Raw genomic sequence first — 15206 nt, 5'->3', positions numbered from 1 at the left:
CCTCCAACGCCTGGGCATGCTCCTGATGAGGTTGCGGATGGTCTCCTGTGGGATCTCCTCCCAGACCTGGACTAAATCATCCGCCAACTCCTGGACAAGTCTGTGGTGCAACGTGACGTTGGTGGATGGAGCGAGACATGATGTCCCAGATGTGCTCAATCGGATTCAGGTCTGGGGAACGGGCAGGCCAGTCCATAGCTTCAATGCCTTCATCTTGCAGGAACTGCTGACACACTCCAGCCACATGAGGTCTGGCATTGTCCTGCATTAGGAGGAACCCAGGGCCAACCCCCCCAGCATATGGTCTCACAAGGGGTCTGAGGATCTCATCTCGGTACCTAATGGCAGTCAGGCTACCTCTGGCGAGCACATGGAGGGCTGTGCGGCCCTCCAAAGAAATGCCACCCCACACCATTACTGACCCACTGCCAAACCGGTCATGCTGAAGGATGTTGCAGGCAGCAGATCGCTCTCCACAGCGTCTCCAGACTCTGTCACGTCTGTCACATGTGCTCAGTGTGAACCTTTCATCTGTGAAGAGCACAGGGCGCCAGTGGCGACTTTGCCAATCCTGGTGTTCTGTGGCAAATGCCAAGCGTCCTGCATGGTGTTGGGCTGTGAGCACAACCCCCATCTGTGGACGTCGGGCCCTCATACCACCTTCACGGAGTCTGTTTCTAACCGTTTGTGCAGACACATGCACATTTGTGGAGGTCATTTTGCAGGGCCCTGGCAGTGCTCCTCCTGTTCCTCCTTGCACAAAGGCGGAGGTAGCGGTCCTGCTGCTGGGTTGTTGCCCTCCTACGGCCCCCTCCACGTCTCTTGGTGTACTGGCCTGTCTCCTGGTAGCGCTTCCAGCCTCTGGACACTACGCTGACAGACACAGCAAACCTTCTTGCCACAGCTCGCATTGATGTGCCATCCTGGATGAGCTGCACTACCTGAGCAACTTCTGTGGGTTGTAGAGTCTGTCTCATGCTACGAGTGTGAAAGCACAACGAACATTCAAAAGTGACCCAAACATCAGCCAGAAAGCATTGGTACTGAGATGTGGTCTGTGGTGTCCACCTGCAGAACCACGCCTTTATTGAGGGTGTCTTGATAATTGCCAATAATTTCCATCTATTGTCTATTCCATTTGCACAACAGCATGTGAAATTGATTGTCAATCAGTGTTGCTTCCTAAGTGGACAGTTTGATTTCACAGAAGTTTGATTTACTTGGAGTTATATTCTGTTGTTTAAGTGTTCCCTTCATTTTTTTAAGCAGTGTATATATTTTTTAATGGAGGAGTGCGGTTACTAATGGCACCTTTATCATCTGTATACTAAACTACTCAAAGATCCCAAGGGACCTGTGCCTGCTGCAGCACCTCTGCATACACTTTCTCATGAGTTGTGCATTTCACAACCCACAAAGGTGAGCAATTTCCCTTTTATCTTTACTGTTGTCTGTTGGATAACAATGCTATTTGCGCTCCTTTTTCTACTTACCTCATAATGTGACAGGGGTCAGAATTGTAAAATTTGGCCTGGTCATGAAGGTGAAAACAGGCTTGGGGGTTGAAGTGGTTGTCCTGGCTGTGGGCTCAAGCCTGCAGTCACTTTGTGACTGCAGATTTGTGAATCCTCACATCATGTGCAGTACGCGGTGTCAGGATTCTCCAGTGGCTGGAGCAGGCAGTCATGTTACCGCAAGTATGCGATCTGCATACTTCTGGCCACATTCCGACTAGACTTGTCACTTGTATTGAGTGAGGTTGCGGACTTCTAGTCGGCAGGAAACTGCATGTATGGAAATCGCATACTTGTGCTCACGCCTCTGGAACCGGAGAATCCTGACAGCATGCACTGTGCCCGCTATGAAGATTCACAAGTCCGCAGTCACATTAAAGTGACTGCAGACTTAAACCCCAAGCCTGGACAACTCCTTAAAGTGACAGCAGGAGTAAGGAATAATTGAATTTTCTTATGTGACACAACATAGAATTTTGTGGCGCATAAGGAAATTTTACCATAAAGTTTTTTTTAATGCTTTATTTTTCCCTAACCTGCCAGGATCCTTACCATTTCCCGAACCGCCAGAGATGACAAAATTGTAGGTAACAGTCAGAGGACCCGAGAGAAGTGGGCAGACATCACACATTTATTACACAGCGTGGTTTACAAAGAAGTTTGACTCTTTGGAGCAACACTAAACGCACCGTGAATAGATCTGTACAAACATATTTAACAGCCAGTGAGGATAAATTAATTAATTTATAAAAGAAAAATATTTTAAATTTTTCCAATTGGAAACCATCATAATTAAAATTAAAAAGCCTTCATTCCAGCCCTTCACACGCAGGGCAAGAGGCCTCTAGTAAAATAAAATGTCGTATCTTGACAGTGGACAATAAAAGTACAGACAAAGTTTACGACATTCATGGAGATCCCGACAATCGGTCTCTTTACCTTCCGTAAGTACGATAATTGTGAGGTTCCCACAACGCAGACAAGCCCCCCCCCCCAACCAAATCCTCGGGGGCAACAAGACAACTGGGAAGACAACTAAACATTAGGTGCCTCGTCCAGTTCATAAATACTCATTTCTACAGGCCATTGGGCACGTCGTGGCCGTCTTATCCGTCAGACCATAGGACCCAATGAGAGACACAGATATATATACACGTACATCCTAGACATAATCCTCAATGACAGGCACTGGATAGACGGACTGTCTCCCGAGGAGCAGAGTGAGATAAAAAGAAAAAAGGCTACTAGAAGTCAGTGTTGGCTATGTTGACCTCGAGCAAAGTGGCAAGCGAAGTCATACTTGTTTTTGCATTTGCAACCACAGATGTTGCATTGGAAAGGGTTTTCGAATCCATGACATCCCATGTGGATGGTATAGAGTATGTTATCTGCAAAGTACATGTCACAGTGCTGGCAGTGGTGCAGAAGTTGGGGGTCCTGCACTGGCAGGGCGGGGGCTGGTGTACTAGGTTGGCTGTTGCTAATGCTGGGGGTGCTGGTTCGGCCGCTCCGCTCGCTGCTGGGGCCGGCCATAGGGCTACAGTTTCTGTGATGGTGTCCTGGACGGACCTCGGGGCTGGCTGGGGATGAGCTCTGGGGAACACTGGTGGAGACAGCCGGGGCACAGGCCGGTGCTGGAGGCTGCTGGATCATGAATGGTTTCTCATCAGGACAAGGCCCTGTGTCTGGGGACGCAGGATTTTGGGTATCTGGAGGAAGGCTGGAAAGCTGCCCGGCCAAAGTGGATAGCTGGTTTAAGGGGTTGTCAACCATGAGTTCCTGCGGATCCCTAGACATTCCTCCAGAGCCATGTGTGGCCTTGGCTAGGTTCTCGTAGGCCTCACTCTGGATGTTGGGGATTTCATGGGAGAAGTCAGTCAGGTAGTCCGCCTTGTGCACCACCATGGACGGCGGGCTGAGGTTAATAAGCGTTCGCCGGCTGTAGCCCAAGCTGCTGACTTTTTTCTGAAGAACGCCCCACATTTTCTTGTTGCCGAGCGTAGGACGTGTTCCCTTTATCGGCAACATCTTGTGCTTGCGGCGCCGATGGTGGGAAAGGTTACTGCGGTCACTGCAACGAAAGGAACACAGCTCACACTTGTACGGCTTCTCCCCTGTGTGAGAGCGCATGTGAGCCTCCAGGTGGCGCTCGTAGGCTGACGCAAAGGGACACAGGTGACAGCGGTGCGGCTTCTCACCTGTGCAGGAAAAAGCAGAGTATTACACAATTGTATTTTTTTTCTGAAGAATAAATGTATGCATATATATCTATCTATCTATAGAGGTTAGGTCTATGGGGAAAGCCCGCATGCGGACCCGCAAGAGAGATTTACATACTGTAGTCTGGAAAGACGCTCCGCATGTCAGTTTCCGCAGGTGTACAGGGATGCATAGTCAACGGGATTTCTAGAAATCTCATCCACTATGCTGTAACATCTGCCCGCTGCGGGTTTAACGCTGCCGGCTCCGGATCGTGTGCACATACCCTTATAAGACATTCCTCCAAAAACTGCACAAAGAAGGAGCTTTTCCTGAAGCAACGTACCCTAGAAAATGTGTTGGTTTTGAGCACATCAGAAAAACTCTGTGTGCACATACCCTTACTCCAAAAATGGTGAAAAAGGAGCGACAAATCGGGGCTTTGTAGTTTTGGAGGAGTATTAGCCAAGAAACAGGATGTCGTTTGCAATAACCCAATTTATTACGAAATGGGCTGAAACATTTAATGTAGCCCATGAGTATAAAATTCTCATTATATACAGTACAGACCAAAAGTTTGGACACACCTTCTCATTTAAAGATTTTTCTGTATTTTCATGACTATGAAAATTGTACATTCACACTGAAGGCATCAAAACTATGAATTAACACAAGTATATAATTCCACATGACAAAAAAGCTTGAAACAACTGAAAATATGTCTTATATTCTAGGTTCTTCAAAGTAGCCACCTTTTGCTTTGATGACTGCTTTGCACACTCTTGGCATTCTCTTGATGAGCTTCAAGAGGTAGTCACCGGAAATGGTTTTCACTTCACAGGTGTGCCCTGTCAGGTTTAATAAGTGGGATTTCTTGCCTTATAAATGGGGTTGGGACCATCAGTTGTGTTGTGCAGAAGTCAGGTGGATACACAGCTGATAGTCCTACTGTTAGAATTTGTATTATGGCAAGAAAAAAGCAGCTAAGTAAAGAAAAATGAGTGGCCATCATTACTTTAAGAAATTAAGGTCAGTCAGTCCGAAAAAATTGGGCAAACTTTGAATGTGTCCCCAAGTGCAGTTGCAAAAACCATCAAGCGCTACAAAGAAACTGGCTCACATGAGGACCGCCCCAGGAAAGGAAGACCAAGAGTCACCTCTGCTTCTGAGGATAAGTTTATCCAAGTCACCAGTCTCAGAAATCGCAGGTTAACAGCAGCTCAGATTAGAGAACAGGTCAATGCCACACAGAGTTCTAGCAGCAGACACATCTCTTCAACAACTGTTAAGAGGAGATTTTGTGCAGCAGGCCTTCATGGTAAAATAGCTGCTAGGAAACCACTGCTAAGGACAGACAACAAGCAGAAGAGACTTGTTTGGGCTAAAGAACCCAAGGAATGGACATTAGACCAGTGGAAATCTGTGCTTTGGTCTGAGGAGTCCAAATTTGAGATCTTTGGTTCCAACTACCATGTCTTTGTGCGACGCAGAAAAGGTGAACGGATGGACTCTACATGCCTGGTTCCCACCGTGAAGCATGGAGGAGGAGGTGTGATGGAGTGGGGGTGCTTTGCTGGTGACACTGTTGGGGATTTATTCAAAATTGAAGGTATACTGAACCAGTATGGCTACCACAGCATCTTGCAGCAGCATGCTATTCTGTCCGGTTTGCGTTTAGTTGGACCATCATTTATTTTTCAACAGGACATTGACCCCAAACACACCTCCAGGCTGTGTAAGGGCTATTTGACCAAGAAGGAGAGTGAGGGGGTGCTACGCCAGATGACCTGGCCTCCACAGTCACCAGACCTGAACCCAATCGAGATGGTTTGGGGTGAGCTGGACCACAGAGTGAAGGCAAAAGGGCCAACAAGTGCTAAGCATCTCTGGGAACTCCTTCAAGATTGTTGGAAGACCATTTCCGGTGACTACCTCTCGAAGCTCATCAAGAGAATGCCAAGAGTGTGCAAAGCAGTCATCAAAGCAAAAGGTGGCTACTTTGAAGAACCTAGAATATAAGACATATTTTCAGTTGTTTCACACTTTTTTGTTAAGTATATAATTCCACATGTGTTAATTCATAGTTTTGATGCCTTCAGTGTGAATGTACAATTTTCATAGTCATGAAAATAAAGAAAAATCTTTAAATGAGAAGGTGTGTCCAAACTTTTGGTCTGTACTGTATATAAACGTATAACAAAACATGTATAATTGCAATAATTTTCAGGGAGAAATACTTCATTTTCTGGAACAATTTCAAGGGTACCAACACTTTCAGCCATGACTTTATATGACTGATTTTAACATCATATATGATTTATATATTGAAGAGTTTTTTTTTTATTTTTTTTACAACTCTTGTAAGAAATGAACAGTGTAATTTGCTTGCTATGGGCACCATATTCAGCAGGTGCATTACACATATAGACACAGCCGTGTGCCACACCTCGTCATATGTTGCCCATAGACTTCCACGTTGGAGTTGTATTTGTGGTTCAACAGGAATAAAATTTGAATAAAACTTCAGCAGCTTTGTTTTAGCCAGTCCACCTTTGTGGACTGGCTAATGACCCGGTTACACATAAATGGGCACCGGTCCGCGCCCCTCACTTACAGAGAGGGTCCTACCTGTGTGTATGCGGATGTGCTCTATGAGACGAGCGGTGCCCTTGCTGGCGTAGTTGCAGTATCGGCACTTTAGTTTCCCATCATATGTCCGCTCAAAGCCATCCACCAGCATCCCCGCGCTGTCGTCCAGAGACACCTCCACAGACGGGTGGTCCAGCCCGTTCTGATCGCTGTCTGTCCCAGCTGCCGGTAGAGCAAGGCACGGAGAGTTAGCGGTGAACACATCGTGGTTTTGTGGCCCTGATTCATAGAAAGTGAGTCAATGAATAGCACCACTCCGCCATCGGTCATGGGGAATGGGTCAGCACACAGATACAGGATACACGGCGATACATGATACCGGAGGAGCGATGTTATATATATATATATATATATATATATATATATATATATATATAATATATATATATATATTACACACACACGCACATCATATATGGACCAGCGTCAGAATAACTTGGACCATGGCCATTCCTACTGTATAGAGTGTATTATTGTAAAGGGGTCCCCACCGGTCCTTCCGTAACGACATCACATCTATCATTCACATGACGTGCCATACATGCTAGTGTGACCTCTGAGACCAGCGACTGGCTGCAGCGGTCATGTGAGTGATGGATTTGATTTCATTGCTGTGGGACACCAGAAGTTTGGGAGATTCATTAGGTGAGTTCTTAGTATTATAAAAACTTATTTGCTTTTAACCAATTTATTATTTTTTTTTTTTTTTTGGTGGGAGGGAGGAATCCTGGACTGTGACTTTAATGTCTGTTCAATGAAAAACTCTTTGGATGTCTAAAAAACAACCTATCCACAGAATAAATGTCCGGTGGGTCTCACGGACCACAAGTACAAGAACATTTGTAGTACCAAAGTCTGTTGTATGAATGAGGCGTTACATGAGCACTTGTGACCGCTGCTACGTTATCTGGTGGTCGCACATGCTCATTAGCTCCTCATTCACCCCATTCTTGTAATTGATGGCAGCTCCGGCGATAATAGATTTGTCTTTGTGGATACTAGTGATGTAAGTAGCTTAAGTGACAACCTCTTTAATTATCTAACATTAAATTTTAATTCAACATCTCTGCTTACCTTCCCTGAATGAACACAATCCCTTAAACTGACAGTTTTCTATCTCTCGTCTACACCATTCCTCATCTGTCAGCATAACAGGGGTCGTCGTCTAGGATATTTTTTCTTTTCATGACCTCCGCTATCCTCACCTTTCCCAGCTTCAGCAATGCCGCTCTGCCTCTGCTTTGTTTCCCAGCTGCAGCGGTGACATCACGACTTTCAGCACAGCTGACCGCTGCAGGCAATCACTGGGCTCAGCAGCTTATGCTGTCTACATCGGCAAAGCCACTGAGCCCAGTGATTGGCTGCAGCAGTCATGTCACCGCTGCAGCTTGTCAGCAGAGACTGGGGAAGAGGCAGAGAGGCAAGTATTGCACAGCTTGTTACTTTTACAGCTGAAACTCTGTGAAAAGAAAAAAATATCCTAGACAACCGCTTTAAAGGGAATCTGTCACTAGGTTCTTGCTGGCCAACGTGCGGCGCAAGTCGCTAAATGACCGCTGACAGGTATAATTCTTCCCTAAAATGCTGGAGTGTTTCCCATAGCGAGAGACATGTCAATCAACCAAAGTGGTGCAGAAGAAGCCGGCCTGGAATGGCGCCGAACTAGTCTCATCTCAGGCCGCATCTTTAAAGTATAGATTTTTTTTCTGAAACCCAGGAGCTCTTCAGAGAAAAGTAAACCTGGCTGCCCTTAGTCAGAATGAATCAGATGACAGGTTCCCTTTAAAAGATTGCTTCTTAATCTTAGCAAAATGAAGTAAGAGCAGAGACCCTGATTCCAGTGATGTGCCACATGCCACTTACTTTATTCGGTGCAACAGTTATAATAGAATCACAGTTTTCTCTGCTGCAGTGCTCAGAATGCTGAACTTATAACCCCGCCCACACCTCTGATTGGCAGCTTCCTGTGTGCACTGTCAACAAGCTGCCAATCAGTGGTGGGGGCGGGTTTACAGAGATTAGCTGGACTGGCCTGCATGTGAGATTTAGTTTGGCAGTGATAATCTCCTGCTGATAAAACACTGATAATATTGAAAGTACAACACGTAGCCTAATAAGTGACCCATCGCTGGAATCAGGGTCTCTGTCCCAACATTATGCTGCTCTCAGATTAAATAGCAAAACCCTGCTGACAGCTTCCCATTAATATATCAGTAGTATAAATGTCTCTATCCCATTTCTGCACCCCCATGGTGATGTCTTTCTTTGACCAGGAGTAAGGATGGCAGGTTACTCACCTCCTTGTAACGTGTCTGCCTCCTTATCTCCACTCACAGAGCCAGAGATCATATTGACGTGGTGCGTTTGCTGGGTGAGATACTCCTGGAAATCTTTGACAAAGTCCAGCGCCTCCGGTTTTTTCTCACCCATTATCAGTTTCGGTGTGTGCCAGCGGCGGTGGCCTCCTGCCTGCAAGGAAAGAAAATATAATCACTGAGCAGAAGCAGCCATGATGGTGTCCGAACCACCAGTGCTTACAAGAAAGTGGCTGGTGGTGCAAACATCAATTCAGCGCCACTCCTGACCCAATCATACTGGCTGGGTACGAGGCCAGAACACCTCCCTTCTCGGTGCATGCAAAAGATGGCACCTGATGTGGCCTGTAACGGCGAAACGCGCCTGTAAGATATCAAGGGGGAGAGCGGCCCCAACCTCAGGTTTCTTTTTGTGCTCAATTTGATAAATCTGCCCCCAGTGTGCCCCAACTGTGAGATAACATACAACGGGGTGCGTCACTGACCCCATTTTTCTATTGTGTGTTCTGCCACAAGGACGACAAGTTTGAACAAAACTTGGACCAAGGAGTCAAGAATGAAACGCAGTTTTGTTTTTAATTAGAAATCTCTTCAATCTGCGTATATGATAATCTAATAAGTAGCAAAGATGGCGGAACAAAAAATTGCAATGGGGTCTTATCCGAGGATTAAAGGTAATAGGGTGAAGGAGGCGCTCGCCTGGTTCGGGTGTGTAATGCACAATTGACGGGATTCAGAGTTGTCAGCTGCTGCAGCCTCAGGGGTTAGAAAACCAATAAAGTGACTAAAAGGGATAAGTGGATCCTCTGTGCTGGATCACAATCCAAAAGGAGGATTCCAGGAGACAGGATTGGTTTATTATCAACGCGTTTCAAAGTCCTCTGACTTCTTCATCAGGAATAGGGAGTTTGACGTTTTTTCCTGATGGAAGAAGTCGGAAGACTTTGAAACACGTTGATAATAAACCAATCCTGTCTCCTGGAATCCTCCTTTTGGATTGTGATCCAGCACAGAGATCCACTTATTCCTTATGGATAATCCAATAAAGAAAACTAAATGGACTGGTGAGCTCTGCTGGGCCGGAGTCTAATTTATACAGAGCCAGAGCTGTGGAGTCGGTAAGCCAATCCTCCAACTCCGACTCCACAATTTCCATGGCTCATGTATAAGGGATAAAATTAAGGTAGCGCAGATTCATCTCAGCTAAAAGTCTAGACCCTTAGATCAGGAATAGGACAGACATTTATAGGACATTTCATAACTTTCCCAAATTCTTATGAAAAAATATTCCCCACAAACATCATATATGGACCAGCGTCAGAATAACTTGGACCATGGCCATTCCTACTGTATAGAGTGTATTATTGTAAAGGGGTCCCCACCGGTACTTCCGTAACGACCTCACATCTATCATTCACATGACGTGCCATACATGCTAGTGTGACCTCTGAGACCAGCGACTGGCTGCAGTGGTCATGTGAGTGATGGATTTGATTTCATTGCTGTGGGACACCAGAAGTTTGGGAGATTCATTAGGTGAGTTCTTAGTATTATAAAAACTTATTTGCTTTTAACCAATTTATTATTTTTTTTTTTTTTTTTGGTGGGAGGGAGGAATCCTGGACTGTGACTTTAATGTCTGTTCAATGAAAAACTCTTTGGATGTCTAAAAAACAACCTATCCACAGAATAAATGTCCGGTGGGTCTCACGGACCACAAGTACAAGAACATTTGTAGTACCAAAGTCTGTTGTATGAATGAGGCGTTACATGAGCACTTGTGACCGCTGCTACGTTATCTGGTGGTCGCACATGCTCATTAGCTCCTCATTCACCCCATTCTTGTAATTGATGGCAGCTCCGGCGATAATAGATTTGTCTTTGTGGATACTAGTGATGTAAGTAGCTTAAGTGACAACCTCTTTAATTATCTAACATTAAATTTTAATTCAACATCTCTGCTTACCTTCCCTGAAAGTATATAATTCCACATGTGTTAATTCATAGTTTTGATGCCTTCAGTGTGAATGTACAATTTTCATAGTCATGAAAATACAGAAAAATCTTTAAATGAGAAGGTGTGTGCAAACTTTTGGTCTGTACTGTATATAATGAGAATTTTATACTCATGGGCTACATTAAATGTTTCAGCCCATTTCGGAATAAATTGGGTTATTGCAAACGACATCCTGTTTCTTGGCTAATACTCCTCCAAAACTACAAAGGCCCGATTTGTTGCTCCTTTTTCACCATTTTTGGAGTAAGGGTATGTGCACACAGAGTTTTTCTGATGTGGTCAAAACCAACACATTTTCTAGGGTACATTGGTTCAGGAAAAGCTCCTTCTTTGTGCAGGTTTTGGAGGAATGTCTTACAGTTAGGTCCATATATATTTGGACAGAGACAACATTTTTCTAATTTTGGTTCTAGACATTACCACAATGAATTTTAAACAAAGCAATTCAGATGCAGTTGAAGTTCAGACTTTCAGCTTTCATTTGAGGGTATCCACATTAAAATTGGATGAAGGGTTTAGGAGTTTCAGCTCCTTAACATGTGCCACCCTGTTTTTAAAGGGACCAAAAGTAATTGGACAATTGACTCCAAGGCTATTTCATGGACAGGTGTGGGCAATCCCTTCGTTATGTCATTCTCAATTAAGCAGATTAAAGGCCTGGAGTTGATTTGAGATGTGGTGCTTGCATTTGGAAGGTTTAGATGTGAAGTAAACATGCAGTCAAAGGAGCTCTCCATGCAGGTGAAACAAGCCATCCTTAAGCTGCAAAAACAGAAAAAAACCATCCGAGAAATTGCTACAATATTAGGAGTGGCAAAATCTACAGTTTGGTATATCCTGAGAAAGAAAGAAAGCACTGGTGAACTCATCAATGCAAAAAGACCTGGGCACCCACGGAAGACAACAGTGGTGGATGCTCGCAGAATAATCTCCATGGTGAAGAGAAACCCCTTCACAACAGTCAACCAAGTGAACAACACTCTCCAGGAGGTAGGCGTATCAATATCCAAATCTACCATAAAGAGAAGACTGCATGAAAGTAAATACAGAGGGTTCACTGCACGGTGCAAGCCACTCATAAGCATCAAGAATAAAAAGGCTAGACTGGACTTTGCTAAAAAAAAATCTAAAAAAGCCAGCACAGTTCTGGAAGAACATTCTTTGGACAGATGAAACCAAGATCAACCTCTACCAGAATGATGGAAAGAGAAAAGTATGGCGAAGGCGTGGTACAGCTCATGATCCAAAGCATACCACATCATCTGTGATGGCTTGGGCATGCATGGCTGCCAGTGGCACTGGGTCACTAGTGTTTATTGATGATGTGACACAGGACAGAAGCAGCCGAATGAATTCTGATGTATTCAGAGCCATACTGTGTGCTCAGATCCAGCCAAATGCAGCCAAACTGATTGGTCGTCGTTTCATACTACAGATGGACAATGACCTAAAACATAAAGCCAAAGCAACCCAGGAGTTTATTAAAGCAAAGAAGTGGAATATTCTTGAATGGCCAAGTCAGTCACCTGATCTCAACCCAATTGAGCATGCATTTCACTTGTTAAAGACTAAACTTCAGACAGAAAGGCCCACAAACAAACAGCAACTGAAAACCACCACAGTGAAGGCCTGGCAGAGCATCAGAAAGGAGGAAACACAGCGTCTAGTGATGTCAATGAGTTCAAGACTTCAGGCAGTCATTGCCAACAAAGGGTTTTCAACCAAGTACTAGAAATGAACATTTTATTTACAATTATTTAATCTGTCCAATTACTTTTGGTCCCTTTAAAAACAGGGTGGCACATGTTAAGGAGCTGAAACTCCTAAACCCTTCATCCAATTTTAATGTGGATACCCTCAAATGAAAGCTGAAAGTCTGAACTTCAACTGCATCTGAATTGTTTTGTTTAAAATTCATTGTGGTAATGTCTAGAACCAAAATTAGAAAAATGTTGTCTCTGTCCAAATATATATGGACCTAACTGTATAAGGGTATGTGCACACGATCCGGAGCCACTGCATGTTATGCAGCGTTAAACCCGCAGCGGGCAGATGTTACAGCATACTGGATGGGCTCTCTAGAAATCCCCTGTCCACTATAGGTCTCTGTACACCTGCGGAAACTGGCATGCGGAACCTCTATGAGGAAAGTCTGCATGTGAAAATAAATTTAAAAAAATAAATAAAAAATCGCACGGCTCATTTGCATAATGAGGGCGGAAGCCGCAAGTCTATCCCACAGGCGGCTCCTGGCCGTGGGCACATACCCTAATGTTCTGAAGAGACTTTCACCCCTTCCCCCAAGTGTCTTTCTGAAGCCTTCACATTGGATAGTGTCTAGTTTGGAGCGTTTTCCATCAGGAGCCACTTCAAAGAAGTGACATGGACTCTTAATTTTTATTTTTTGCCCCCACCAAAATCTAAAGCGAAAAAAAAGTGCTCAAAACACTGAATTTATGAAGAACAGAGCTTTTACAAAGAAATGTAAATCTTTTAAGCCTTGTTTGAGCGACTTTTCAGGCACTTTTTTTTTTACGTTATTGGACCTACTGCAAAAAAAAAACAAAAAACAACCTCCTAAGTGCACATACCCTTAGGCTACGTTCCTACGATGAGCTTTTGATGCTGCAGTTTTTATCACGTTTTTGTCGTATCATGTTTTCACTAAAGCTGCTTTATTTTATCCTTCCTGGTAGTTGTCTGACAAAACTTCATCTGCAGATTACATGCGTTTTTAGTGCGTTTCTGCGGCATTTTTATCTTTGCAGGCGATTCTTTATGGCTTTTGTGCCATTTTTCCCTACTTTTTTTTCCATCCTTGTTACTTTTTTGGGTTTGCTCCACTGTGTGTTTTTGGCTAAATATTATCTAAGACTTTTCAAAATGTCACAAAACTTTTATTCTAGTGCCCTAGTCAGGTCCAAAATGTATTAAAAAATACATTTTATCGCAAATGCATGAATCATTGTATGAAACATTGATGAATTTAGCGACAGATTAGACAAAAATGCAAATGATAAATAGGGGACTGAGTATTTGTACGAGGCTGACAAATCTGTAATGTGGAGGCCACAAGTGGGGTCATAACTGGGCTACATGTGACCGGAATCATCACACATCCTACACAACATCACGCTGAGCACCATGATGAAAGTCGCGGCGTCGGCCGTACAAGCTGCACAGGCAGAACTGGGGAAGAGAAGATTTACTCTCTGGGACGGGACGGACACAGCTCCTTTATGCTGCCTCACATAAGCCCTACAGTGTGCCTGCTGTACCACCCACGGGCACGGACACAGGGTGCAGTGTGCTCAGCGGGCTCCTATCCTAATGCTACAGCACAGATCTGTGCGGCCACTACAGAAAGCAGCCAGACATCATCATGAAGTGGAGCCTGATCCTAAACATAGGAGGTCTACAGGCTGATCTGTAATAACCCTGAGCATCGCCTCCTATACTACGGCCCCCCTATGCCCAGCGCTCATTATATGGAGACGGCGCTGCCAACATGGCATCACTCTGGTCTTCTACCAACTTCATCTCTTGGCTTTTGCCTGATAGACACAAAACCGGATCAAGGATCTGTGATCTGGTGCCAGTGGGGGTACGAGCCTGTACCTGCCTCCGATAATGAAGTGCTATTTTGTGTATGATGAGTTACTACTAACTCACTGGGCCAGTGATGACTTATACATGGGGGCCCCGGCGGACAGAAAACAACTAGAACATGGGGTCTCCTCATTTCCATGTCTGACTGGAGCGGTGGTCGAGCATGTGGGTCTACGTGACTGCCAGGATAGCTGAGCTCCGACAGCTCCATACAGGCGGCACCAAGAAGAAGTGCGGGTGATTGACATCTGATCATAAGAGAATCAATGGTGATGTCATCACATGTACACTAAATATCACACGTGTGCAGATTATACAGTGATATCACATCTAAACAATAGCATAGTGATGTCATCACACCTGTACTGAATATACAGTGATGTCATCACACGTGTACACAGATTGTATAGCGATGTCAACACTTGTGCACAATATTATACAGTGATGTCATCACGCTTGTATACAATATTATACAGTGATGTCATATATTTATAGAATGTGATATAGTGTAATGTAGTAACCACACACACACATTATATATATATATATATATATATATATATATATATATATACACACACACAGATAGTACTGTAATTACACAGAGCAGACAGAACACTACATTATTGTTGTGGACTGTCTGCTCTGACGTCACGCAGCCCAGCCCCGCCCCCTGCAGGTAGCACACACCCTCTTACCGTTACCTCCTTACAACCGGGCACCGCATTCCGCCTCCAGTCTAAACTCGGCTGCCGGTGCGGACCACTGCCCCTTCCCACAGATCAATTCTGCTGTCCGGGCCCAGGCAGGACAATGTACGCAAGCGCACACCGGAGGCCACCTCCATGGTCACGTGTGCTGTCGTCCTGACGTGAATTTGCCGCGTTGCATGCCGGTAGTTGT

General features: G+C 44.7%; 1 protein-coding gene across 2 annotated transcripts; it reads right to left on the bottom strand.

The window, feature by feature from the left end:
• Positions 1–2124: 2124 nt before the first annotated feature.
• Positions 2125–15181, bottom strand: IKZF5 (IKAROS family zinc finger 5). Of its 2 annotated transcripts, none has more exons than XM_073685145.1 (4): positions 15002–15181; positions 8660–8831; positions 6342–6524; positions 2125–3712 (listed from the first exon to the last, which is right to left on the bottom strand). In XM_073685145.1, exons 2-4 carry the CDS (start codon positions 8790–8792, stop codon positions 2766–2768), a joined length of 1263 nt encoding a protein of 420 aa, XP_073541246.1. In that variant the 5' UTR covers positions 8793–8831; positions 15002–15181; the 3' UTR covers positions 2125–2765. The 2 variants fall into 2 exon arrangements, with proteins under 2 accessions (XP_073541246.1, XP_073541247.1); XM_073685146.1 differs by having other exon boundaries at positions 15008–15181.
• Between the last annotated feature and the right edge of the window lie 25 nt (positions 15182–15206).

This window comes from Phyllobates terribilis, unplaced genomic scaffold (assembly GCF_046119375.1).
Source record: "Phyllobates terribilis strain yellow unplaced genomic scaffold, ASM4611937v1 Scaffold_5__5_contigs__length_657084704, whole genome shotgun sequence".
In the NCBI taxonomy this organism is placed as follows: domain Eukaryota; kingdom Metazoa; phylum Chordata; class Amphibia; order Anura; family Dendrobatidae; genus Phyllobates; species Phyllobates terribilis.
This window is presented reverse-complemented; position numbering and strand designations above follow the sequence as displayed.

Excerpts from the sequence above, each read along its gene's own strand:
- IKZF5 (XM_073685145.1), bottom strand. The coding sequence starts at position 8,792 with ATGGGTGAGAAAAAACCGGAGGCGCTGGACTTTGTCAAAGATTTCCAG. Across the intron at positions 6,525-8,659 it reads GGCAGACACGTTACAAGGAG|CTGGGACAGACAGCGATCAG; the intron begins GTGAGTAACCTG and ends CTCTACCGGCAG. Across the intron at positions 3,713-6,341 it reads GCACATCCGCATACACACAG|GTGAGAAGCCGCACCGCTGT; the intron begins GTAGGACCCTCT and ends TTTCCTGCACAG.